The sequence below is a fragment of the Danio rerio genome, chromosome 18 (assembly GCF_052040795.2).
Source record: "Danio rerio strain M-AB ecotype USA chromosome 18, GRCz13ab, whole genome shotgun sequence".
Lineage (NCBI taxonomy): Eukaryota > Metazoa > Chordata > Actinopteri > Cypriniformes > Danionidae > Danio > Danio rerio.
Genome location: NC_141038.1, coordinates 7,447,937 through 7,473,946, shown reverse-complemented (window position 1 = coordinate 7,473,946; position 26,010 = coordinate 7,447,937). Strand labels below are relative to the sequence as shown.

Here is a 26,010-nt window from a genome sequence, read left to right as displayed (position 1 = left end):
ACTTTCAATGTTGAAAATTCAACTCTACAGTTTAACAAAGTGACTTTTATTGATATTTTAGTAGTTTGAAATAAAATAATGTATAAGAAATAGAAAAATAAGTCTGTAAAATAACAGAAACTGTACGAGCAGTTTGTTACAAGGTTTTTGTAGCGTAATATGTAACACCAACCCAGACGATATATCACTTTAAGCTATTAAAAATGTTCGTAAAAGTCACTTTTTGAAGTTTCTAGAAGAAATATCAAGATCCCATAACGCAATTCAAAAGAATAAATAAATGTGGAAATATAACAAATAAAAGCATGAATCACAAAATATGGAAAACTGCTAAATTACGGAGACTTTTACAGTGTAATTTTACACCCACAAAGGTGGCATTTATGTGATCAAAATGCAATAAAAATATATGATCAAATGCTATTACATTACTAATGTCTTCAGCAGTGTTGGGGGTAACGCATCACAAGTAACGCGAGTAATTTCTTTTCTAGGTAACGAGTAAAGTTACGCATTACTTTTAGAAAAATAATAATATTTAAGTTACTTTAAAAAATGTAAAGTGGGTTATTTTTAAGTTTAAGTAATGAGCTTTTAAAAAATAAATCACAAAACATGGAAAACTGCTAAATTACGGATATTTTTACAGTGTAATTTTACATCCACAAAGGTGGCATTTATGTGATCAAAATGCAATAAAAAAATATATGATATTTATTTAATTGTTAAGATAAGTTTAGGTTATACAGAGATTGTTTATTGCAGAATTCCTCTAACAAAAAAGAAAGAAGAAAAGTTCTGAAAGAGATCAAGCCAGGTAAAAAAGTTTTGCAAAAGTAATTCAAGTAGGCCCACGCAGGAATCCACAGATTTCCTCAATTCTCAGCCCATCATTGAGTCTGTTTATTTATTTGTGTGTAAATTTATATTTATTCAGTTTTTTAATTAATTTTAGTAATATTACTGACTAGTATAAAAATGTCTATATGATTTACCTACAATACAGTTTGTAAAGTAATATAGTCTGTCTTTTAGCAAATACAGTTAAATGGTAGATATATTACATGAAAGACTTGTTTTGTTTACCAAATAAATGGATCTAATAGGATTTGCATTGTAAACATTATATAAATGTTAAAAATTGATAATTTTTCACTTACCATAAAAAAGTAACAAAGTAACGTAGCTGGCTCCCTTTTTGCACAATTCATTCATTCATTCATTCATTCATTCATTCATTCATTTTCTTTTTGGCTTAGTCCCTTTATTAATCTGGGGTTGCCACAGCGGAATGAACCGTCAACTTATCCAGCATATATTTTTACGCAGCAGATGCCCTTTCAGCTGCAACCCATCTCTGGGAAACATCCATCCACACTCATACACTACGGTCAATTTAGCCTACCCAATTCACCTGTACCACGTGTTTTCCGGAGCACCCGGAGGAAACCCACGTGAACGCAGGGAGAACCTCTGCGACCTTCTTGCTGTGAGGCGACAGCACTACCTACTGCGCCACCCCAAAATGCATTTCTTATAATATAATTTTAAAAGTATTAAAACATTTTTGTTAGTTACCTCAACTCAACATATTTGTGGAATTGTGATGCTATCATTCAGAAATTTAAAGCATGCTTTAAAAACAGAATTTAGTCTATTTTAATGATTTCTAAAAGGTCACATGACATTGAAAACTGGAGTAATCCAAATTCAATGTTAATCATAATATCCTATGTTGGCACTCAAAATACATTTCTTAAATCTAATTTTAAAAGTATTAATAATGTTTTTCGGAAATGTGATGCATTACCATTCAAAATGTGTATATTGTAATAACGTGACATTTTATTTCAAGTTAATATACAGTTGAAGTAAAAATCATTAGCCCTCAAATATTTCGCAGTGGGTAGCACGTTCACCTCACAGCAAGAATGTCGCTGGTTCAAGCCTTGGCTGGGTCAGTTGGCATTTCTGTGTGGAGTTTGCATGTTCTCCCCATGCTCCGGGTGCTCTGGTTTCACCCACAGTCCAAAGACATGCGCTATAGGTGAATTGCATAAGCTAAATTGGCCGTAATGTGTGAGTGTGTGTGCAAATGAGTGTGTACGGATGTTTCACAGTACTGGGTTGCAGCTGGAAGAGCATCCGCTGTGTATGCTGGATAAGTTGGCGGTTCATTCCGCTGTGGCGACCCCTGATGTATAAAGGAACAAAGGGCTAATTATTCTGACTTTAACTGTATATATTAAACTGCACTACAATGTCACATTATTACAGATTCTTCTGTTTTTGATCAAATTAATTTAGCCTTGGGGACATATCAGCACTTCTTTTCATATAAACATGTCAACGATAACAGTAAATGCTTCTTAAACATGTTCTCACAGGTCCTCACTGCTGGCAGAGCAAAACCTTCACTTCTGGCGTCTCTGCTGGTCACAAACACATCAAAGTCATACTGCGTCCCTGGACTCAGCTTTTCCACTGTCAGTTTGGTGCCGTCTTTGCATGCTCGTGACCAGGATTGATTATGTTGGTAGGTAATGGTGATGCCATCATAAAAGCTGTCTGCTGGCATCTGCACAAAAAGCTCCACAGAGTGTGTGCCAACTGCATAAGGGACGGCTATCTGGACTCTATGTGGTTCTGAAATATAGATACATTTTTTTTATTACAAATCAAGAAAGAGACTATGGGGTGCATCTCAATCAAATCCCTTGTTCAGGGCACTTATTACAGAGTGAGCCATTTTAAGTGCAGTCTCAAACACAAATGACTTCCAGTACACTGAAATGTTTGCTCACTGAAAAGTCCCACAATGCACAATCAGCATGAATGCTCACTATGCTTCTTTAATGGAATTATTCTGAAACATGAATTATATATCATGTAAGTCACCTTACCAAACTAAAGAGACGCAGGCACGTGCACACATACAGTAGGCTCAACCTGTGCAGTGCACATGCCCTTTTTAGTCTTGGATAGAAAGTGCCCTTCCAAAATGATCTAAAGTGCCCCAGCGACCCCCCACCCCTTTTGAGTTGAATGTTTAGAGTGTTTTATAAGACACAAAGCAGTTTTTCAGACACAATTTTAAACAAAATAGACTATTTAAAGTATGTCAAAGAGAAGAAGAAGGATTTTTACATATGTTTTATAATGGTAAGAGCTTGAAGGTTATTTGAAAGTCAACCAAAACTTTTTTAAAAGTTTGATAGGTGATTGGGATGAAAATGAAATGAAATGAAAGAGTGGTGATGCTTGGATGGGGAAAAAAAATTAAATAAGAAATTTGTAAATCTCTGTATAATTTAAATGAAAAACATTATGTGGGAAAGAAGAATTGTGGCCAAAATAGAAAAACCTGAGGGTGAGTTTTTAGATGAAAACAGAAGGATATCTAGAAGAATTGTGTGTATTTTAAAAAAAAAAATCAGAACATGTTGGAGGAATTTCACAAAATTTTATCACCCAAAGCAAATCAAGTTTTAAACAAAATGAACTGGAAATTGCCAAAGAGTTGATGTTCTTAAATTGTGTATTTTTAAACAATTAAAAAACAAATGCATAATAATGTATCTGTAATATTTTTAATAAAAAAGCATCAAAAAAAAAAAAAAAAAAACCTGAAAAAAATGCTGGGTTCCACACAATTCTTTCATTTCGTCTCAAAGCAAATCGATTAAGTTAACTTGAAGGTTTTTACCATTTTAAGTTGATTGAAACATGAAGCAATTAAGAAAAAACGGTGTTGTTTCAGCTCATTTTAAATAAGTAATTCAAACGAGCAGCAAAAATATTTATTTGGAGTGCTGATTTATGACCCCGGGAGCTAGAGATCTGATTAAGACGCACCCGATGATTTACAAGAGAAAGGAATATATAATAAATCTTACTTAGAGTCTGTTGTACGGTGATTAGTGTGCTTATATTGCTGTTCTTCACTGAGGCCACATCCACTTCATACGTCCCACCTGCTTTGAGCTGCGTAAGAGAGATGCAGGTGGAGCTGTTTACCAAGAATTCTCTATTTAGTGCCTGATCTGTTTGTGGACGGAGTCGGATGTAATATTGGTCAACTTCCTCATCAAGTGAAGGGCTCCAGCACACAGTCATGTTCTCCAGACCTACAGAATTAACTGAGACCCTCTGCGGAGGACTGACCTCTAAAAAACACAAACAGCAGACATCAGTGGATCTCCAGAACTGGGTGAAAACCCAAACCATTGAAACCCAGTTGAGGGGGGAATTTACTTGCAATTTATATATTTGTGCCAAACAAGGTGGCAAGATTAATGATGATCACAATAGGCTGGTGAATATTATTTGCATACACTGCAAAAAATGTTTTCTTACTTAGATTTTGTCACAATCACCAGCGATCTAGCCTGTGCAAATCACTGGAGAACTACACATCTGCCACTCTAATGAACTACAACTCTCATCATGCACCACACACACGCGCCAGTTCCTGATTTCCCTGATTACACACACACACACACACACACACACACACACACACACACACACACACACACACACACACACACACACACACACACACACACACAGCTGATTTTTGTAAGGATTGATTTTCTAGGACAATAAAGATGCCTCATAAATAGACACACACTCTTTACTGAGTCTTGTACACTGTAAGTAAGCAACTACAGAGTTACCCTCTCTTGTTCTGTCATGTATTAGACCTTTGTTTTACTGTTATTGTTGATTTGCTGCCTGTCTTAACCTCTCTATTTACGATTGTTGAATTATCTGCATACTTCTGACTGAAACTCTAAGTAAATAACTCTGAAACTCTGAGTAAAAAAAGCAATGCATCCAACGCATCCATGAAATTTCCTAGACACTAAATTTATAGTAAAACCTACCTGTGACAACAGTCAGAGCTGTGCTGTCAGAGCTCTCCACACCCTGAGCGGTGACCGACAAAACCGAGATCTTGTGAGCATGATAAGCCTTTAATCCACCAATCACAGCACTCTGATTCATCCTGTCCAACCAAAGGGCACGGCCTCTGCCGGAGGTGAGATCCACCCAGCGCAGGACGTACTGCTCGAAAAAAGCATTGTGGGTAGAATCAGGAGCAGTCCAACAGACTTTAATCTGATTGGATGAGACTGATGTCACTTTGAGATTCTGAGGAGGATTCGGCTCTGCAACAATAAGGAAAGATAACATAGGTGAATAAGTAATATGTATATATATATTGCAAATCAAAAAATAAGAAACTTGTAATCCAATTTTTTTGTATAATTTTCAATGTTATCAATTATCCGCTTGTTAAGTGGTGACGTGTTTGTGATGTATGTATACTGTTTCCGGGTCCAAGCCTCCACTCATTTGAGTGGAGAAATCATTCGTTTATGATCACGTTTTATTCCTATCACACATTAAAGTTAATATTACATAAAATCATAGCGTACACAACAATCTCTGGGCTTGCTGCATAACAAATACCAAAATTTTAACAATTTATAAAAAATAATCACTTTCTGGCCATCGGATATTAGGCATGGACATATATACTGCGATCGTGATTTTTGAAAGCCTTAAACCGCTTTGTAAACGTTTATTATTACCATTTCATGAGACTCCCCATTCAGTTGAATAGAGCGCTTGGACCCGGAAGCCGCTTCGCGTGACGTCACACTTAACAAGCGCATTGGAGATGTGTATATGTATGTGTATGTGTATATGTATATGTATGTATATATATATATATATATATATATATATATATATATATATATATATATATATATATATATATATATATATATATATGTATATATATATATATATATATATATATATATATATATATATATATAAACGTTTACAAAGTGGTTTAAGGCTTTCGAAAATCACGATCGCAGTATATATGTCCATACCCAATATCCGATGGCTGTAGTTTTTCAGCTGTAGTTTTACAGCTAAAACGGCCTGTAATACATACACACACATACATACATACGTATATATATATATATATATATATATGAAAAAACAATGAAAAAAAAAACAAATCAAAAACTAGTGTTCAGGTCAGAATTTTTGCATTTTTTGACATATTAAAGATTTTTTAGAGAGGTTTTAGGAAATTAGAAATATATATAAATACACAAGAAATTGCTGTGAAATTTATAGTATTACAGGCCGTTTTAGCTGTAAAACTACAGCACAGTTGTATTTGTTATTTACAGTGGCTTCATGTATGTGCACAATATAAAATCCTACTTTTAACATATAAAAGCCCTTCACAATTTGGCATCTCACTATCTTTCAGATTTTTTTCCATTTGTACACTCTTCTGCACTCTCTGAGATCATCTTATAAAATAAAATAAATAAAAGGAATTAATATTAAACAGCAAAAAAAAAAAAAAGTGTATTTGGGACGACTTTATGAAAAGCCAAATACCTCAGTGCATGACAAAAATAATTTTGCCTGCAGTGTCTTGATCTAAACAAGTCTGATCTGAGGTCAGTTATTTGTTTTTGGTTTGTTGTATGATGCAGAGACGTACTTGTGTTACAGATGAAAATGGATCCAAAAGTCTGAGTTGCTCCACTGGGTCGTGTAAGCAGAAGAGAGAAATGATAGACGTGTCCAGGAGAGAGACTGCGAACTGTTATTGTGTCTTGAGTGTTTGTGAGAGGCATATGTGAAACAGCTCCCTCCATTAATTGATCTTCATATTGTAAAACGAGTGCAAAACCAGCAGGTAAGTCCAGGAGGGATTCATTAGACCAGATAAACACGGCTTCAGTTTCACTCACACTCTCCAGGTACAGCCATTCACTGCTGCTCTGCAATACTGAAACACAGAAAATCTCAGTAAATCACACACATTTCCCTTTCTTTTGACTTTCAGAAGAGATCCCACTAGCGGATTTACAAAAAGACACCTTTAATTTCTCAATTATTTCTGTTAGAGCATGTGTTGATGTTTCTTGCTTCTTACATGTTTCTCCACAGAAAACATTTACATTTATGGAATTCATGTTTACTAGAGTTGCAAAAAATAAATATTTTAATGGTCAAAACTATGCTCGTATTTGCCCACACAAGAGTCTGCAATCCAATATCAGAGATCTCAACAATGACTTCAATACTGAATTATAGCTGAAGTTCTCTTATGCTATCAGCATTATGTTATGTTTGATTTAATTGATATTATGGTTAAGCTTTTATTTTTATGTTTTCAGCTTTATTGTAATTTTTGATGCGTTTTAAATTTTCTTATAACACATTCAGGTCAATTTTGACCTAAAAGATTTACATTAAAGTATATGAATAAATAACTTGTTAAATTAAAAGTAAAACAAGGTAGAGTAAGGTGAAGTCTTAAGTTTTAATAAGGAAATACAAAAATGTAAGACCCTCCAATCTATCCATCCATACATCCATCCAAACATCCATTTATACATCCAAATATCAATCCATCCAAATATCCATCATCTATTCATCCATCATCCATCCATACATACATCTAAATATCCATCCATATATCCATCCATACTAACATCCATCCATCCAACCTCCCAACCATCCATCCATTCATCTATACATACTGTACATACATACAAACACACATCCATACATAAATCCATCCATCCATACATACATAAATACACACATCCATTCATCCGTTCGTCCCTCCATCCATCCATACAAACACACATCCATACATAAATCCATCCATCCATACATACATAAATACACACATCCATTCATCCGTTCGTCCCTCCATCCATCCATCCATACACACATCCATACACACATCCATCCATCCGTCCATCCGTCCATCCATCTATCCATCCATTCAGGCCCATGCCGAGACTATCCAAGGGGCATGTGCAGGATAAAAATTTTTGAAGAGAGGAAGGGGGTGTCACACACAAACTGAGGGGTGAGGGGGGGGGGGGTGTTGGGGGAAATCGCGGGCTAACTGAAGAGAGGGAGGGGGAGGGGGATCATTTTGGAAGGGCACTTTCTAACCAAAACTAAAAAGGGCATGTGCACTGCACAGGTTGAGCCCTATGTGTGCACGTGCCTGTATCCATCCATATATATATATATATATATATATATATATATATATATATATATATATATATATATATATATATATATATATATATATATATATATATACATCCAAAAATCCATGCATCCATTGAAATATTCATCCATTCATTCATCCATATATCCATCCATCATCCATCCACCCATCCATCCATCCATACATACATACACTGTATCTGTCCATACATGCATACAAACCCTGTATCCATCCACCCATCAATCCATCCAAATATCCATCCATCCATCCACGCATCCATCCATCCATCCATCCAAATGTTTATCCATCCATACATATATCCATCCATATATATACGTACATACACACTTCCGTCCTTTCATTCATTCATCCATCTATACATCCAAATATTCATCCATCCAAATATCCATCCACCCAAACATATATCCATACACGCATACATACACACATCTATCCATCCATATATACATACATACATTCAAATAAAAGTTGTTTTGTGAAGCAAAAAGTCCAAATGAACTAGAAAAGCAGAAACAGAGTAAAACAGTGTACAGATTTGAATGTACAGTGGGGAAAATAAGTATTGAGCTCATCACCATTTTTCTCAGAAAACAGATTTCTAATGGTGCCATTGACTTGAAGTTTTCCCTGAATGTTGGCAACAACCAAAGAACTCCATATATGCGAAGAAAACAAAACTAATTAGATTATAAATGAAGTTATGTGTTATAAAAAAAAATGACGCAGGGAAAAATATCGAACACATGAAGAAAGGGAGGTGTAGAAAGGCTGTGAAGGCCCAGACAGCAGCTGAAATCTCTCAGTAGTTCTTTAGCAACCCTCTGCCCTTCATCAGTGTAAATGAATATTAGCTGCTTTAGTCCTACATCTGCATTAGAAGGATGAAGATGAAACCAGGGTGGACATTTTCCCAAGACAATGATCCAAAAACACAGCCAAGAAAACTCTTAAATGCTTTCAGAGAAAGAAAATCAAGCTGTAGAATGGCCCAGCCAATCATCTGACTTGAATTCAGGGCTTAATTTGTGCCATATCCGGCAACTCTGAAATCTGATCCGGCACTTTTAGTGTCTTCCGCAACTACCCAACTCTTTACTTTCGTCCACGACACCCTTCCGCCATCCACCGCATTAGTCCATGGTTTATGTTTGTATTATTTGAGTTTTTACCAAAATCTGGTTCAATTCTATGTCAACAGCTCCTTTAGAAATATTATTCCCGGGAAAAAAAACATGATGTGTTCAATTATTATTTTCCCCACTGTATTTAGTGGGTTAACTGAGTCTCCAAGCTGCCAGAGCCATAAAAAAGCAATCCTCTGAGCAATAGATTTGTCCTGAGGGCATTTCTCTAAAAAATGCTTAGTCTTAACCATGCGAGGCTTATCGCACAGCTTGATTTATCAAAATAGGACATATTCCTGGATCAACATGCTTTGTTGGTCCAGAAACAACATTCCTATCAGCCTAATCAATCCTGACTCTCGCCCAACCCATACAGTGATTGGTGCACAGGACTTTTTTCTGGGAACAACAGTGGATGTTGATCGAGGAACATGTCCTGCTTGTGTAAATCGTATTCTGCTTATCAGAGCGAAAGAAATGTCTATTCTTCACTCACAGTCTTCTTGGCAGACAAAGGGGAGCTGCAGGAAACACGGGAAAGCGGTGAAGAAGTATCCCTCTCCAGTGGCATTTTTCTGCAGTGCAACACAGCCTGTCTGATTGGCTGCCAGCGATGATGTCATCTCAGTATTCAATGTGTAGGCGGAGCCATCAGACCAGCGGAACGCACCTTCTTTCTGCGGATATTAAAAATAGGGCTGAAGGAAACACTATTATATGAATATGAAACTTTTAGATTTTTAAGTACTTTAAGGTGCCCTATGATGAAAACCATCTTTTGGAAGCTGTTTGGAGAGAACTGCCTACATGTATAGTCTGTCCTCTGTCATATTGGAGTGACAGAAACCCAACAAGTCTCTCTTTTTTATTTTTTATTTCCTGATGTTAAAATAGGACCCAAATCCCAGTGATTTTGAGGCCTACCGCAATGTGATGTAGGAGTGTGGGTTTTCCCCGCCCACCAAATTGATTGACAGTCACCATGTTTCTATAATAACATGTATACTCATGTCCACAGAACATGTTTTTGCAAACAAACTAGGATTAAAATATTTGTTTCAACTCTCTGTGTTTAAATTTTTTTTTAAAAGGGCATGTTTATAATAAAGAGAGTAAATGCTGTCAGTTATTGCTAATGTGTGTGTGTGTGTGAATGTGTGTGTGTGCTCATCTTTCTGAAAATTAAAAAATTACTAAAAAATAGATTGAAATTCCCTTTAAAAACTAAATAGTTTTTTTATTTTTATTTGTTTAGCTACTACAATGTTATATTTATTTTTTATAGGAAGCTTTTTGATTTTGAGTATAAAGATGGATTTGTTTTATTTGCTGCTATATATATATATAACATATAATTAATGGGTTTATGCTAAAAAATATTTAAATTTTTAAATGTTATAATGAATGTGATATTAAAGATTAAAAAATTATATATATATATATATATATATATATATATATATATATATATATATATATATATATATATATATATATATATATATATATATATATATAAACATCCATCTGCTTCTGCTTCTTTTTTATGATGGATTTAAGGATGATAACTTTTTTAACTACTCAGACTGTGTTCATCTGGAAGTATATAGTCACATAGACAAAGGATTGAGGGTGAGTAAACTATGGAGTAATTTAGATTTTTGGATGAATTAAAGCTTTAAGCGTGTGATGTAGCTACCTCAACATCATTCAAAGCTGTCCACAAGAGCAGAAGATGGCTATATGACTTTAAGAGAGATGTAATGGACAGAAACTCTTCATTTGTCTTGATGTTGGCCAGATGTGAGCCAGGTGTTGATCTTTTACACACTTGCTTCGCTCCAGACCAGGACATAAACCCTGGGTTCACTTTAAAGCAGCTCCAACCTACAGCCAGCCAACCAACCAGACACTGACCTGCAGAAAGATGATACACCATCTCAGTCTTTACATGACTTTATACTGTACACATTCAAAGTTGTCATAAATCAGTAAATGGATGGTTAAAAAGTCATATTATGTTATAGGGAAATTCCATGCAAACATTTTAAATGGCTTGATCTTCTTGCAACATAGGCTCATTCTGAAATGTAGCCCTATATACATTTCAGGAGATCGCGAGTTATGTAGCCAGAGGAACGTATGGCTGAATTTCATCTTTAATAGGTATGGTACGGGGTAGTATGACGACATTACTATTTAAATGTATTAAATATTAATATAAATATTATTTGTTAAATTTATTAAATGCGCAAAAAATAAAGCCCCGCCCCCTATTCAATATTCAGTTTCAGTTGGAAATATGTCAACACACTAAAATAAAAGTCAACAACTTCTATTTCACACAAATTTAAGGCATCTTTATTTCTCCTTGGGTGTTAGCCGATGTTTATATCCAAAGCAATTAAAAGTAAAGGATAAGTACTGTATTTGTGCACATACCTGTCTTTAAGGCTGTCTCTAGGCTTTGTGTAACATTAAATTGGAGATGACGGATGAACGTTTTCTTTTTCACACTGACTCTGTAACTGCGTCCAGGCTTTAACCCCATCACCTGGTGTGAAGGTTGTAATTGGGATGCAGCCCAACACTGCTCATCCAAACACACATCCAAGGCATTTCCATCATGTAATGTAGGCCAGCTGAACTCGGCAGTCGTGGATGAGACATTAATGCTGATTGAGGAGCTCAGGAGAGGAACTATTAACAACAGTGAGACGCAAAACAAGAGCAGTATGATAATAAATCACATAAAAATGAACAAAACAAAATGTACATGTGCATTTGTCAGGGCTCTATGCTGAGATTTTTTTACAATTCAATTAAATTCTCCTATTTTTTTATGGCACTTTTACACCCCATTCACACGGGGCTTCAACATCAACTCTTGACAGAAGGCGTGTCTGAAGTTGTGGCTGAAACGATCGTCATAGAAGCGTCAGCCAATGAAATTCAGACAGCTTTAGGCCACTGTCTAGCAGATGTATTTGCATACAGCGATCTGATTGGCTGACGCTTCTGTCGGCGCTTGAACAGTTGAGCTAGTCCCAACTTCTGCAGTGTGCAACGCCTCTGAAGCCGCGCAGACGGATCCACAATGCAGTTCGCCAAGGTAAGTAGATTGAAACTGTGTCAGTCCAGTTTTCAGTTATAAATGCTTAAGCTTCTAATAATAATAATAATACAAAAACAACAACTTTGAGTTACAGTAAACAATTTCTTTGAATGATAGACAAAGTTCTTTTTTTCTAATAATTGTGTAGGGGAGAGCGGGGGACAAAGTAACACTTTTTGTTTTTGGTCAATTAATGAACAAAGTAATGGGGTTAGACAAACCATATATTTTTTACCAATAACACGCAAGCCTTTCCTACAAATGAGCACTGAAATTATGATCGCCGGACCTACGGTTTCCGTACAGCATTGCCAAAAATGCCAGGAGTATAAATGTTACTATTTACCCCACCCGCAGGGCAAGTTGTGACAGACAGAGGGTTAGTTGTAACGCATGCTTACAAAGGCAGATTACACAATTAATTTAAACTCAGTTTACTTTAAATAGTAGCTATATTTCCCCAGTAATTGGCTCATTTCTTTTTTTTTTTACAGCACAGCATGTTTATGTATTTATTTGTTTATTGGATAAACACATTTGAATCTGTTGGTATTATTATCCATTTATCCATTGTTATAAAATGCATTTATTTGCATTGTCAGCAATAAAATTCTTTTTTTTATATTAAAACAATATTTTCTATTGAAAACATTTTTATTTAAAAAGTTCTCAACATTACACTTAAAATTAAAAAATATATATATTTTGTTTAATAATTTAATTGGCGTCCAACAGTGTGTGGCTTAATTGTAACACCCCCGCTGCTTCTTGTTTTCCTCAAAATGGGCTAGCAGTCACTGTGTGGTAGTCATCTTTCAAAATGGTTTCATCTTTTAGCCTAGAAGACGGTGATCACGACAATATAAGATTTTACTTTCATACTTTCACAGATTTTTTAAAATAAAAAAATATTGACTGTAATAAAAACACTTGTAAGCTGCAAAAATGGTTTCTCTGGTGTTTCTCATTAAAATTTTGCAGAAATTTTCCAATAATTGGCAGGAAGATGTCTGTGGGCACTAGGGATGCAACAATACAGTTAGCCCACAGTTCAATACATACCTCGGTTTTTTAACACAATTTTCGGTTCGGTTCTCATGGCTTGACACTTTTTTTTTATTTCTATAGGCAATAGTACCAGTAAGAGGTTAAGGAGAAAAAAAATAAAAAACAATTTATTGCAATACTCATTTTGTTTTACTTAAAAGCCAAGAAAAGTACACTAGTTCCTAGTGTATTGTATAAAAAAAATAATACTGAAATCTCAGTGCTGGTAGCCCATGTACAAACTGAGAAACACATACATTGCTACATTTTGAAAATGAACATACATGTGAAGTTAATAAAGATAAATTGGCCATTTCAAATAAACATATTTGTTAAACAATGCTTGCACACAGTTATTTTTTTGTTCACCGTTTTTTCTTTTATTAGCATTATACTTAGCCTAACAGTTACCGGCAAAACCGAAATGTCCTCACACCGCAGATTTGAAAGACGCCGGCGCTTCTTCGCACTGTTGCCTCACGCCCTATTTACACGGGGCTTCAGCGTCAACGCTTTCCTATTAACTTTAAATGGGTGACGTCAGGCGTTGCTGAACTGCATTGTGGATCCGTCAGCGCCGCTTCAGAAGCATTCCTCGCTGCAGAAGTTGGGACTAGCTCAACTTTTCAAGCGCCGACGGAAGCATCAGCCAATCAGATCGCTGTATGCAAATACACCAGCTCAGACAGTGGCCTATTGCTGACTGAATTTCATTGGCTGACGCTTCTATGACGATCGTTTCAGCTCCAACTTCAGACACGCCCTCTGTCAAGCGTTGACGCTGAAGCCCTGTGTGAATAGGGCGTCACTTCGCCGGCGCTGCCTTGTACTGTTGCCTCAGCCTCACTTCCCCGTAGAGGTCTGCATTCCCGCGGCTGTCCCGCGGGCGCCGCAGGACCCGACCAGATTTCTGCGGCGTGGGAATAGATTTCCGAATAAATCGCGGGAGCGGTCGGTAACGGGTTTTTCACAAAAAAAAAAAGAAGAAGAAAAACACATAATTGTGAATTAAGCCCATTTCCGTCAAGATGTTAGAGCTGCTGACTGTAGTATTGGTAACCTAGCAACCAACAGTAAACAAGGCAAGCAAAATAGAGACAGCTGATTGATCATGAGGGTGTGACATTTCTTATGTCTTTTAGTTTATTTAGCAAATCTCCTAAAAACCTTTTGGCAAAGGGTTTTCATTTGAAATTTGGCATTTACCTCACTGGTTTCTCATGTGATTCATCATTATGCACATTAACACAGCTCTGTTCTAAAATAATTGTGTGTAATGTACAGTTGAAGTCAGAATTATTAGCCCCCCTTGAATTTCTTTTTCTTTTTTAAGTGTTTTCCAAACAGAGCAAGGAAATTTTCACAGTATGTCTGATAATATTTTTTCTTCTAGAGAAAGTCTTATTTGTTTTATTTCGGCTAGAATAAAAGCAGTTAATAATTTTTTAAAATTATTTTAAGGTTAAAATGATTAGCCTCTTTAAGCTGTCTACAGAACAAACCATGACATACAGAAAATAACATTTTTTTTCACTGGCAAACTTAAGCGTATAGCCCTGATTTTTGCAATCTAAGCTTCGGTTACCAAGGTGGAAAGTCTTGGCATCCAGCAGTTCTGTGTTGTTGTATGATTGTAGACTGAATTCCAGTGTTTTAGACACTTGGGGTGCTCTGAAGGTCATCACACACTCACACACACCGTCACACACTGCAGTACTGCTTAGCACCTGACAGAAAGACTCAGTTAATCAAACATATTATCAGTACATGCATTTGAAAGAGAGCCTGTGTTTGCTTCACACCTTGTTGCCCAATGAAAGAATGTAAAAATCAGCTGTCCGAGAAGGAAAACAGCGAAACGCCACCTGTACCTGCACGGAAGACAGACTTCTGGGATATTGAAGAGTCAGACTGAAAATCTGAAGGACAATGAGAAAACATTCAGACACTGGGTTCATATTGCCGTTATAACAATTACACACATCAATGGAAAGCTAATTTGTTCAGCTTTCAGGGTTGTGGTCTGGGATCTCATTTGCATTTCTTTCTCATTTAATACTTTCTTTATTATGCTATTACTATTATTACTATAATAATAATAATAAGAATAATAACAATATTATTATAATTAATAAATTTATTATTATTATTATTATTATTATTATTATTATTATTATTATTATTATTATTAACAATAAAACATCTACTTCATTCATGTTTCAGACCATGTATAAAACTCAATTTTATTTTATTTGTGGTTATTATTATTATTATTAATGTTATTTTTATTATTATTTTTATTATTAGTATTATTATTATTATTATTAATGTTATTGTTATTGTTGTTGTTATTATTATTATTAATTTTATTATTATTATTATACTTTTTTTGTTTTGTGGTCCATGCTTACTTTTGCATTTCTTTCTCATTCATTAGTTTTTATTCTAACATTATTATTGCTATTTTTTATTTTAACAATAATAATATTTTATTTATTCAGCTTTCAAGCAGGTCATGCATAAATCTCAATTTTATTTACTTATTTTTTTAGTTTTGTGGTCCAGGATCACATTTGCAATTCTTTCTCATTCATTACTTTCTTTATTATGCTATTGTTGTTGTTGTTATTATTATTATTATTATTATTGATATTTATGACAATTTCTATTTTATTCAGCTTTCAAATCATGAATTAATCTCAGGTAAATTATATATATTTTGTGGCCCAGGGTCACATTTTCATTTATTTCTCATTCGATACTTTGTATTTTATACAGTTATCATTATTATTATTATTATTATTATTATTATTATTATTATTATTATTATTATTATTATACTTTTCTGTTTTGTGGTCCATGCTTGCATTTGCATTTCTTTCTCATTCATTAGTTTTTCTGCTAAAATTATTATTGCTATGTTTTTTATTTTAACAACAATATTTAATTTATTCAGCTTTCAAGCAGGTCATGCATAAATCTCAATTTTATTTACTTATTTTTTTAGTTTTGTGGTCCAGGATCACATTTGCATTTCTTCCTCATTCATTTCTTCCTTTATTATGCTATTTTTGTTAATAATATTATAAATATTATTGATATTTATATTAATGACAATTCCTATTTTATTCAGCTTTCAAATCATAAATAAATCTCAGTTAATTATATATATTCTGTGGCCCAGGGTCACATTTTCATTTATTTCTCATTTGATACTTTGCACTTTATACAGTTATTATTATTATTATTATTATTATTATTATTATTATTATTATTTTTATTATTATTTATTATTGATATTTTATTAATAACAATAAAATTATCTCATTTATTCAGCTTTCAGATCATGTATAAATCACTATTAATTTAAAATATTGTTGTGTTTCTTTTGCTATAATTATTGTTGCTATAATGAGTTATTAAAACTATTATGTTCAGAAATGTGTTAAAAAATACTTCTCTCTGTTACACAGAAATGAGGGGAAAATTATCAGGAGGGTGGGGGGGTGGGGGGGGGGACTTGGTCAATAATTCTGACTTCGACTGTGTATATATATTTTACCTTTTATTTTTATTAGCCTTAGACCACAGGGTCAAAGTCAGTTACTGGAGGGCTGTAGCTCCAATTAACCCTAATTAAACACACCCGATTAAACTACTGGAGTCCATCAAGCTTGTTTGAAACCTACAGACAAGTGTGTTGAAGCACAGCTGGAACTAAACTCTGCAGACCTGCAGCCCTCCAGGAATTGAGTTTAACACCCCTGCCTTAGACCAAAGAATAACCTTGCTTTGGACCAACCTACACTGTAAAAAATGCAGGGCTCCACACAATTCATCCATGTTGTCCCAACACAAGTTAACTTTTAACATATTTATGTGGATTGAACATATATGTTGAACAAATATGTTGTCCCAGTGAAATCTCAAGAATTGTGTTGTTTCAGCTTATTCTAAATAAGTAGTTTGAATGAGCAAAAAACAATATTTTTTTGAGTGTAACAAATTACAGTAATTAACTTGTTACAGCAACATTCATATATTAACCTCAGAAATGATAGTTTAGACTTGGTTGAAAATAATCAAACAACAATAATAATTAAAATATGTATTCTGCCCAGGGAAAATACATTACATTGACTCAAAGGTAAGATATTGTTTTTATAGACATTGACTTTCGTTCAACTTAAAATCAAAATCCAGGTACTACTTTGGACTAAACTATAATAAATACATACAATGTTAGTCTACTCTATTGCTAATTGTTTTATTTTCAATAATGAGGTAAAATATCTGCTGGTGTTTCAGTATGGCTATACATGCAAGGCAAGATGATAACAACAAAACTCACATAAGATAAAAACTGAAAGCACATAAACAGTGTTCGCATGACATAAAAATGTTGTTTTAAAGTAAAAACAGTACTTTGAGAAGAACTAATGATTTTAAGTTACCCTAGGGGCTTTGATGCTTTAAGGCAAATAAAATAAGACAGAAACCATAAACTTTCACCCACTTTAAAAATGTACTTAGAATGAAGCAGTTTGACAGTTTTCATTGTAGTATTAAGTGTAAGAATGAATTGTTACCTGAAGTTGCAAAAACAAGGCCAAAACTTTGTCGATGGAGCTCCATCCCATAATTCCAGTACCCACAGGCGACACCGTATCCTTAAAGTAAATCACTAAAGTCTTTTTAGCCTTGCAGCCCGTACTATAATCACAACCTACACAACAACAGCACACTCAGTCAAACTTCAGCAGCATCCCAAACACAGTCTCTGTGGTCATAAGAGCACTCCGTGGCATCTTACAGCAACAACAACAAAAAAAGAAAAATTGGGCTCAGTTCAGTTTACATAAAAAATACCCAACATTCCTCAGACACGCCTCCTCTGCCACTCCAAATGCCCATGCCAGCATCTTTACAACATTACAAAATCCCACACCTCCTCCTGAAAGCAGCTGATAGCCTTTTAAACACTTTTGTTTTTCTTTCATTTTTACCAAATGCAATTGCAAACACATACAGAAGAGACACACACGTGGGAGTTTTGCAGGGTCAGTCAAAGAGTAACGCTTAAAACAGGCACGCACACACACACACACACACACACACACACACACACACACACACACACACACACACACACACACACACACACACACACACACACACACAACAAATCCTGTACGTACACCAGACTCCAACAGTATGTGCATTACATCAGCTACTGAGAATGAAACACAGCGATTTACACTGGCTGTCAGGAATAAGTCATTTACAAACATTATGTAATGTGCTTTTGTTTAAGCACTTTAATACTTTATCTTTACTCCTTACAGTGGTACTTCCCAGGTAGCAAAGAATTCTGGCCCAGATTTGGCATAAAGCTGGCACAGCAGGCGTTCGTCTGGCACTGGCATAGCATGTGGGCCAAACATGGCCCGGGTTTGGCAGAGGTGGCACTGTCTTTAAGGCGGCACACAAGACTTGGGCCAGATATTAAATCAACCCAAGCTCATTCTGAAAACGTAGTCCCGCGGACGTTTCTGGAGACAGCGGAATACGTCCCGGGAGGTATGTATGGCTGCATTTATTTTTTTCAAGCGAACGCTACGGGGCAGTGTGACGCTGATCCTTTTATTTATTTATATATATATATATATATATATATATATATATATATATATATATATATATATATATATATATATATATATATATATATATATATATATATATATACTGTTGCTTTAAGTATTAAAGCCAGGGGGGGAAATGCTACATTAGCAAACCCTGTACAGGTCTTTTTTTTTTTTTTTTGTCAAATTGCATTAATAGTTCACAATATTTTTTTTTGAAGAAGAAGATTGATGAAAACAAACTTCTATAGTTCTTAAGTTACCTTTGTTCCCTTCACAAAAGAAGCAAAAAGAAAGTCCAAATCTCACTGTACTCCACGAATTACAAAAAAAAAAAAAAAAACTACTTGACTTTACTTGACTATGGTGTATTTTAACTTTTAAACCAGTACACTGAGGTTTATGTCAATGAACTTCTGTTTCTACAAATAAATCAGTAATAAATCAAGGCTATTCTCTTTGTAAATTGAGAGCTCACAGATTTGCAACATTCCCTTGAATTGGTGATTCAGCAGATGCAGACGAGGGAGGAGATGAACTTCAACATTTTAATTACCCGACTTGAAAGCAAAACACAGCTCAGCGGGTTATAGCTCAAGTCATGCGTGGGCCGATGTAGTTAATAAATCATCACTGAAATGAGAAGCTACACTTCCGGCAACGGATGCCAATTGTTTTTTTTTTCTGTAGTTTTATTGATTAAAATGCGTTTGGTGATTTTACAGACTCAAAATTTAAACCATGTAAAAAAGATTTAGGGCCGCACGGTAGCTAAGTGGCTGTCGCCTCGCATCAAGAAGACCGCTTCTTTGACTCCCGGCTGGGCTAGTTGGCATTTTTAAGTGAAGTCTGCATGTTCTCCCCATGTTGACGTGGGTTTCCTCCAGGGGCTCTGGTTTGCCCCAGAGTCCAAACAAATGGGTGAATTAAATAAACTAAATTGGCCGTAGTGTACAAGTGTTAATGTGAATGAGTGTGTGTATAGGTGTTTCCTAGTACTGGTTTGTGGCTGGAAAGACATCTGCTGCATTAAACATATATCAGAATAGTTGGTAGTTCATTCCGCTGTGGCAACCCCTGATATAAAAAGAGACTAAGCTGAAGGAAAATCAATGAATGAATGAAAAATGATTTGTACCCTACACTGTAAAAAATGCAGGCTTACATACAAAAACATTCATGTTGTCCGGACATAAATCGACTGAGTTAACCTAATTGTTTTTACTAATTTAAGTTGACTGAACATAACAATAACATGTAATTGAGTAAAATTGCAATAATAGTCATTTTTAAGCTAATTTTAAATAATGGAGTTGAACAAGCAGCACTTTTCTTGTGTTTGTTCTGTATAATTCCAGGGAATAGCAAAAATAATTAAATGATGGATTTGCAAAGTGCATATAAAAATATATATTTGCATTTTATGTAAAAGTCATTTGTAGCTCCTTGTAAAAAAATGAACACTGTAGAAGAATTACTGACTCTAACTCCTTTACAAAGTGGTTAACATGGATTTTATTGAGAGATTAGCTGTGCTTTATACTTTAGAAAGCCTGAAAAACATTGCAGATTCCTTCGGCGCAACATCTAAGTCCACCAAATCCTTTTAGAGGTGCACCAGCTCTCTAATTTCATCAACTCCTCCAGAAACTATACCTGGATGATGGAGGCTTTCAGTGGTGCTTACAACTGAGCTGAGCCCAGTTAGATAAACTGTTGTCAGGTGTCGGCAAGAGGATTTTCCCTCTGGGCACCAACAACAGGCGCTACGTCATAATCACTACCCTACAAGAGCAAGCTCCTGATTGGTTAACGTGTTGCAAAATGTCTTCTGAAGAAACGTGCGATAGGCGTGAATCACGTTATTTGCACAGCCTCATTCGTGCGAAACATGGTGCAGGATGTGCTATTTGCTTCTTTGCATTGAGTGTAAATCTCTTGCGCTTGACGCTTCATCCGCGTCTGGTGTGATTGCAGCATTAGACTGTAAATTGTGGTGAATAATTACGATTGTGCTGTAATTTTTTACATTTCAATTGTAATAATTATTTACAGTGCGCTTGTAAATTAGTTTTAGTGGCAACCAAAATTGGCAGTAAGTTACAGTAAATTTTGGTCACACTTTACAATAAGGTTCATTAGTTAATGTTAATTAATGCATTTACTAACATGAACTTACAATGAACAATACATTTACTACTGTATTTGTTCATGCTAGTTAATGTTAGTTAATGAAAATACAGTAGTTCATTGTTAGTTCATGTTAACTCATGGTGCATTAACTAATGTTAACAGGCATGGACTCGGATGTTAATAATGCATTAGTGAATGTTCAATTATGATTAATAAATGCTGTACATGTGTTGTTTATGATTAGTTCATGTTAGTAAATGCATTAACTAATGAACCTTATTGTAAAGTGTTACCTAAATTTTATATTAATGTAAAATGATGTAAAAACTTTACATTAAAAATAAACATTTTCACATAAAATTAACTCCTGTTAAGTTGTCTCCCCCAAAATAAATGCAAAAATTGTGATTTTTCAGCTCATTTTAAATAAGCACTTTAAACAAGCAATGATTTATTTTGAGTGTATGTGCTGTATAATATTCTGTGGATAATTATGTGGCTTATTGCATAAAGAAAAATGAAGCGATTGATCCGCACAGTGCATAGAAAAATATATTTTTTGTGTTTTTATTTTGATTATTTAGAAAAAAAAAGCATTGACAATAACATGCAGGTCTTCAGATATTTGACTAAATGCTTTGTTTTAGGCTCATACAGTTTTGTTCAGAAATCATATTTTTGGCATTATGGCTATAATATGGAAATTCAAGTTCATTGTATTATATTTTTCTCTTTGTGTGTGTGTGTGTGTGTGTGTGTGTGTGTGTGTGTGTGTGTGTGTGTGTGTGTGTGTGTGTGTGTGTGTGTGTGTGTGTGTGTGTGTTGAGGCTAAAACAAATGTAGGATTTCTCTTTAAAAACATATATTAAATACCTACTTAGTGCTGTTTTGTTTAAAAAAAAACAATTTGAATCAAAATGCAAAAATATTTTTGTTAGAAAAAGCACAAGGATTAATTTAAATAAAGCGTTTGGTTAACAGGTAACATGCTTAAAATGTATTTGGAGTCTTATAATACTATCTTAAAGTACTATCTTATCAAATGTTAATAGTTTAAAATGAAAACAATGTCAATTTAACAGCCCTCTTTCTTGTTCTTATTCTAATAAACGTGTGATTAGCATACTTACACATAAGTTACAGATATAAAAGAAAACAAATACAGTGATGGTGTTAGTAGTTTTGCAGTTATACAGATACTGTATTGAATAATGTGTCACAGTCAGGCCTGTGTGTAGATCAGTTCCACTGGCATGAGCAGTCCATGGGCTCCTGGTAGTAATAGTCCACCGTTGTGGCGTTTCGAGTGCAGTACAGCTGTATGATGCGGTTCTGAAGGCCGTTTTCTCGGCAGCACTTGCAGAAACGTGCGTGACTGTTAATGTTGAAGTTAAAGATGGTGGCGGATGGACATTTGCCATCGCATGAGTACACGGTCACCTGAGGGGAAAGAGACATTATTAGCCCTCCTGTGAATTTTAGTATTCTTTTTTTAAATATTTCCCAAGTGCTGTTTAACAGAGAAAGGAAAATTTCACAGTATTGACTATAATATTGTTTCTTCTTAAGAAAGTCTGATTTCTTTTAATTTGGCTGGAATAAAAGCAGTTTTTAAATTTATATTATTTTATATTATATTATATTTTTTAAGGTCAATATTATTAGCCCTCGATTGTCTACAGAACAAACCATTGCCTAATTAATCTAGTTAAGCCTTTAAATTTCATTTTAAACGAAATACAGTACTAGTTTACTGCAATATAACTGGTAAAATATTATGTGATTAGTTATTGGAAATTGGCTAATAAAAGAGAATGAGGCTAGAGGTCTGCAATTCTGCGGCTGTACCGCGGGACCCGACCAGATTTCTTGTGGCGCAGGAATACATTTCCTGCGGTCGGTAACTCTGGTGTAATTTGAATGGGAGCGGGCAAGCTAATAATATAGATCCTGATAGTTCCTGAGTCCCGATGTTATTTCGGAACAGCATGTCTGTGATTTCCTCATTCTTATTGAGCACTGGTACACACTGTTACACATGCTAAATGCATGGCCAGTGCTATCTGCACATGCTTTTTATCCACACAGTCTGTGCATGCATCATCTGCATAACGGTCCTCCTCAGAGCGAATTTTACGAACAGGGCAGAACAAAGTGAAAATGCGCTGTTCTTCAGCTTGCATTAGAAAACGGTCAGTTTACTGTTAGGAAACTCCCTTCAGGGAAGTCTGATGTCTTTTACCCTGTCTAAATTACCTTTTGTGAGTAATGTGATAATACCTCAAAGTTTTATCCTTTAGTGGTCACAAGACTGGAACCTCAGGTTTAAGGCAGCACTCATGTCTCATCACAAAGTGGCAAACAAAACTGACATTTAGCCGACAATCCTTGCAAAACCTAGAGTTTTATCTGTGATCTCTCTCTTTCAGTAGTACCCAATTTAAACGCGAGATTTTGGAAACCAGATCTACATTTAGTGGGAACTGTCAGGTCGGGTAGAAAAGGAGGTGGGTCAGGCAGCAGGTTAACAAAGGCAGAATAAAGGGAGCAGTCGGGTGTAGAATAAAATCTTGCGGGAGCGGGACTAAAAAATTTGTACCGTGCAGATCTTTAAATGAGACAACATATACAGTAAAAAAAGCCAAAAAAGTTGGAAATATATATAAAATTAATTAGCAATTTTCACAGAATTTGCTATAATGTTTAATCTTCTGGAGTAAGTCGTATTTATTTTAGTTTGCCTGAAATAAAAACAGTTTTTATAATCCTTTTAAGGTCAAAATTATTAGCCTCCTTAGGATTTTTTCTCTCGAACGTCTACAGAACAACCCACTGTTCTCCAATAACTTGCCTAATTAACCTAACTTGCCTAGTTAATCCTTTTAAGGGCACTTTAAAATGAAAAACTAGTATCTTGTAATCTACAGTAACTAGTAAAATATTATCTACTGTCATCATGGCAAAGACTAAATAAATGAGTTACTAGGGATTAGCTTATAAAAAACATTGTGTTAAAAAAAGTGTTAAAAGCACTTGGGAATTATTTAAAAAATAAGAACATTCTTACAGGAGGGCGAATAGTTTTGACTTCAACTGTACGCAAGAAAGCAAATTAATCGCTATACAGCAGTGAATGGTAGTGTAAATGTGGTGAATTGTAGTGTAAATCTTTCACACTCACAGGTGCATTGCTTCTGCAGTCATCTTTTCTGATGGTGGTTCTGATGGCGACTCTTTTGCAGGTTTTACCATCTTCTTTGCCTACACACACACACACACACACACACACACACACACACACACACACACACACACACACACACACACACACACACACACACACACACACACACACACACACACACACACACACACACACACACACACAAAACGTGAAAAAATATGACTTGCATATAAATATGTGCATAATTCACCCGCAAGTGTCACATGTTTTTCTAATGCTGTATGCCTGAAAATGAGTACTAAATTGTTCTGCTCATTGTATGTCCATCCATATAAAAGTAATAAATAGTAGCTAAAATAAAGAAAAAACATTTTTAAAAGACTGCTTGTGACAATCGGTATATTCCAGGGGCCTCATGTACGAAGTCTCGCATTGAATTCATACTAAAACATTGCTATAAAGGCGCCATCTGAAGACGAATTTGCATACCTGAATCGGAAACATCTTTATTCAATAAATGTGCAAACAATATGTGCTCAAATGCGCTTAACTTAAAACACACACTTATTAATGATTCCTACTGTGTAGGACATTTTATTGTATTTTTACAGCACTGTTTTCAACAATTTACAGCAACTGCCCCTTTACAGTAACCTTACAATATTATATTGTATAGTATTGTATTGTTGTATTGTATTGTATTAAATAACATTAAATTACATAAAAATTGTATTTGTTTGACTTTCATTACACAAAATATGATGTTATATATAGTCTATAGCTATAATTTATACTTATTGGGGTTCCCATATGTCCTGGGGCCCCAAGTGGACGATTATTAGTTAAATCCGCCAATAGATTTAAGTATAGGACACTTGAATAAAATTTAAATTAATTTTAATACATTTTTTTTATAAAAGAATGTAATTAATTAATTGAATAATTTTTTTTCGCTAATTGGTGAAGTTTTTTCCTCGCCTGTCGCTACTGGCTTGCATGGTTCGGGATCTCTAGAGCTGCGTATTGATGGATTTGCTCTTCTGTAGTGAATATTAAACTACACTGAACTAAGCTAAACTGAACTGAACTTAAACAGTGAAAGCTGAACTACACTGTTTTAATTTACTATGATCTTCTATGTAAAGCTGCTTTGACAATCTACATTGTAAAAGTGCTATAGAAATAAAGGTGAATTGAATTAATTAATTTTAGTGGTATGAAAAAATAAAGGGCATACAGTAAAAGAACTTTTTGGGTGAACTATGCTTTAAATTCAACATGACAATATTGACAAGTTAACTTTTTAATGCACTATACCGTTGAAAAAAAAACAATAATAAAAAAATAAATAAAAAATGTATGTAATTTACATAAAATGAAAATATTTTTGTAAAATAATGACATTAAAATTAAAATAAAAAAAGCTGTTTAACAAACTTGACAGCAACACCAAACATACACACACTAAACAGCAGGCTCACAGACTATTATTTCTGCACACTGGGGGCTCCACTTGATTGACATGTTTAGTTACCATGGCAACATTTGTCTGACAATGATCAAGTGGCACCACTGAGAAGTGAACTTTTCACCCATAAGCAATTTTAGTTCATAAAACAATGTTCAAATGAAAGGTGTTTCAGTCTTTTGAGGTC

General features: G+C 34.7%; 2 protein-coding genes across 7 annotated transcripts in view; both read right to left on the bottom strand.

Annotated features, from left to right (window-relative positions):
- ptprq (protein tyrosine phosphatase receptor type Q) overlaps window positions 1-18,218 on the bottom strand; it is a 134,028-nt gene extending 115,810 nt beyond the window's left edge. Inside the window, exons 1-10 of one of the 2 annotated variants that reach the window (XM_087292747.1) lie at window positions 17,983-18,218; window positions 15,196-15,312; window positions 14,979-15,120; window positions 11,674-11,931; window positions 10,931-11,148; window positions 9,728-9,908; window positions 6,548-6,838; window positions 4,890-5,174; window positions 3,897-4,166; window positions 2,386-2,646 (exon numbers count right to left, since the gene is read on the bottom strand). In XM_087292747.1, coding sequence (XP_087148873.1) covers window positions 2,386-2,646; window positions 3,897-4,166; window positions 4,890-5,174; window positions 6,548-6,838; window positions 9,728-9,908; window positions 10,931-11,148; window positions 11,674-11,931; window positions 14,979-15,120; window positions 15,196-15,312; window positions 17,983-18,033 — 2,074 coding nt within the window. In that variant the 5' untranslated portion in view covers window positions 18,034-18,218. The remainder of the gene's footprint in view (window positions 1-2,385; window positions 2,647-3,896; window positions 4,167-4,889; window positions 5,175-6,547; window positions 6,839-9,727; window positions 9,909-10,930; window positions 11,149-11,673; window positions 11,932-14,978; window positions 15,121-15,195; window positions 15,313-17,982) is intronic. The other variant, XM_087292746.1, reaches the window with a different exon arrangement.
- Window positions 18,219-21,895: 3,677 nt separating this feature from the next.
- Window positions 21,896-26,010, bottom strand: part of otogl (otogelin-like) — a 110,592-nt gene continuing 106,477 nt past the window's right edge. For all 5 annotated transcript variants that reach the window (XM_087292753.1, XM_087292755.1, XM_087292754.1 and 2 more), the window contains 2 exons: window positions 24,353-24,432; window positions 21,896-22,611 (listed from right to left, as the gene is read on the bottom strand). In XM_087292753.1, coding sequence (XP_087148879.1) covers window positions 22,411-22,611; window positions 24,353-24,432 — 281 coding nt within the window. In that variant the 3' untranslated portion in view covers window positions 21,896-22,410. The remainder of the gene's footprint in view (window positions 22,612-24,352; window positions 24,433-26,010) is intronic.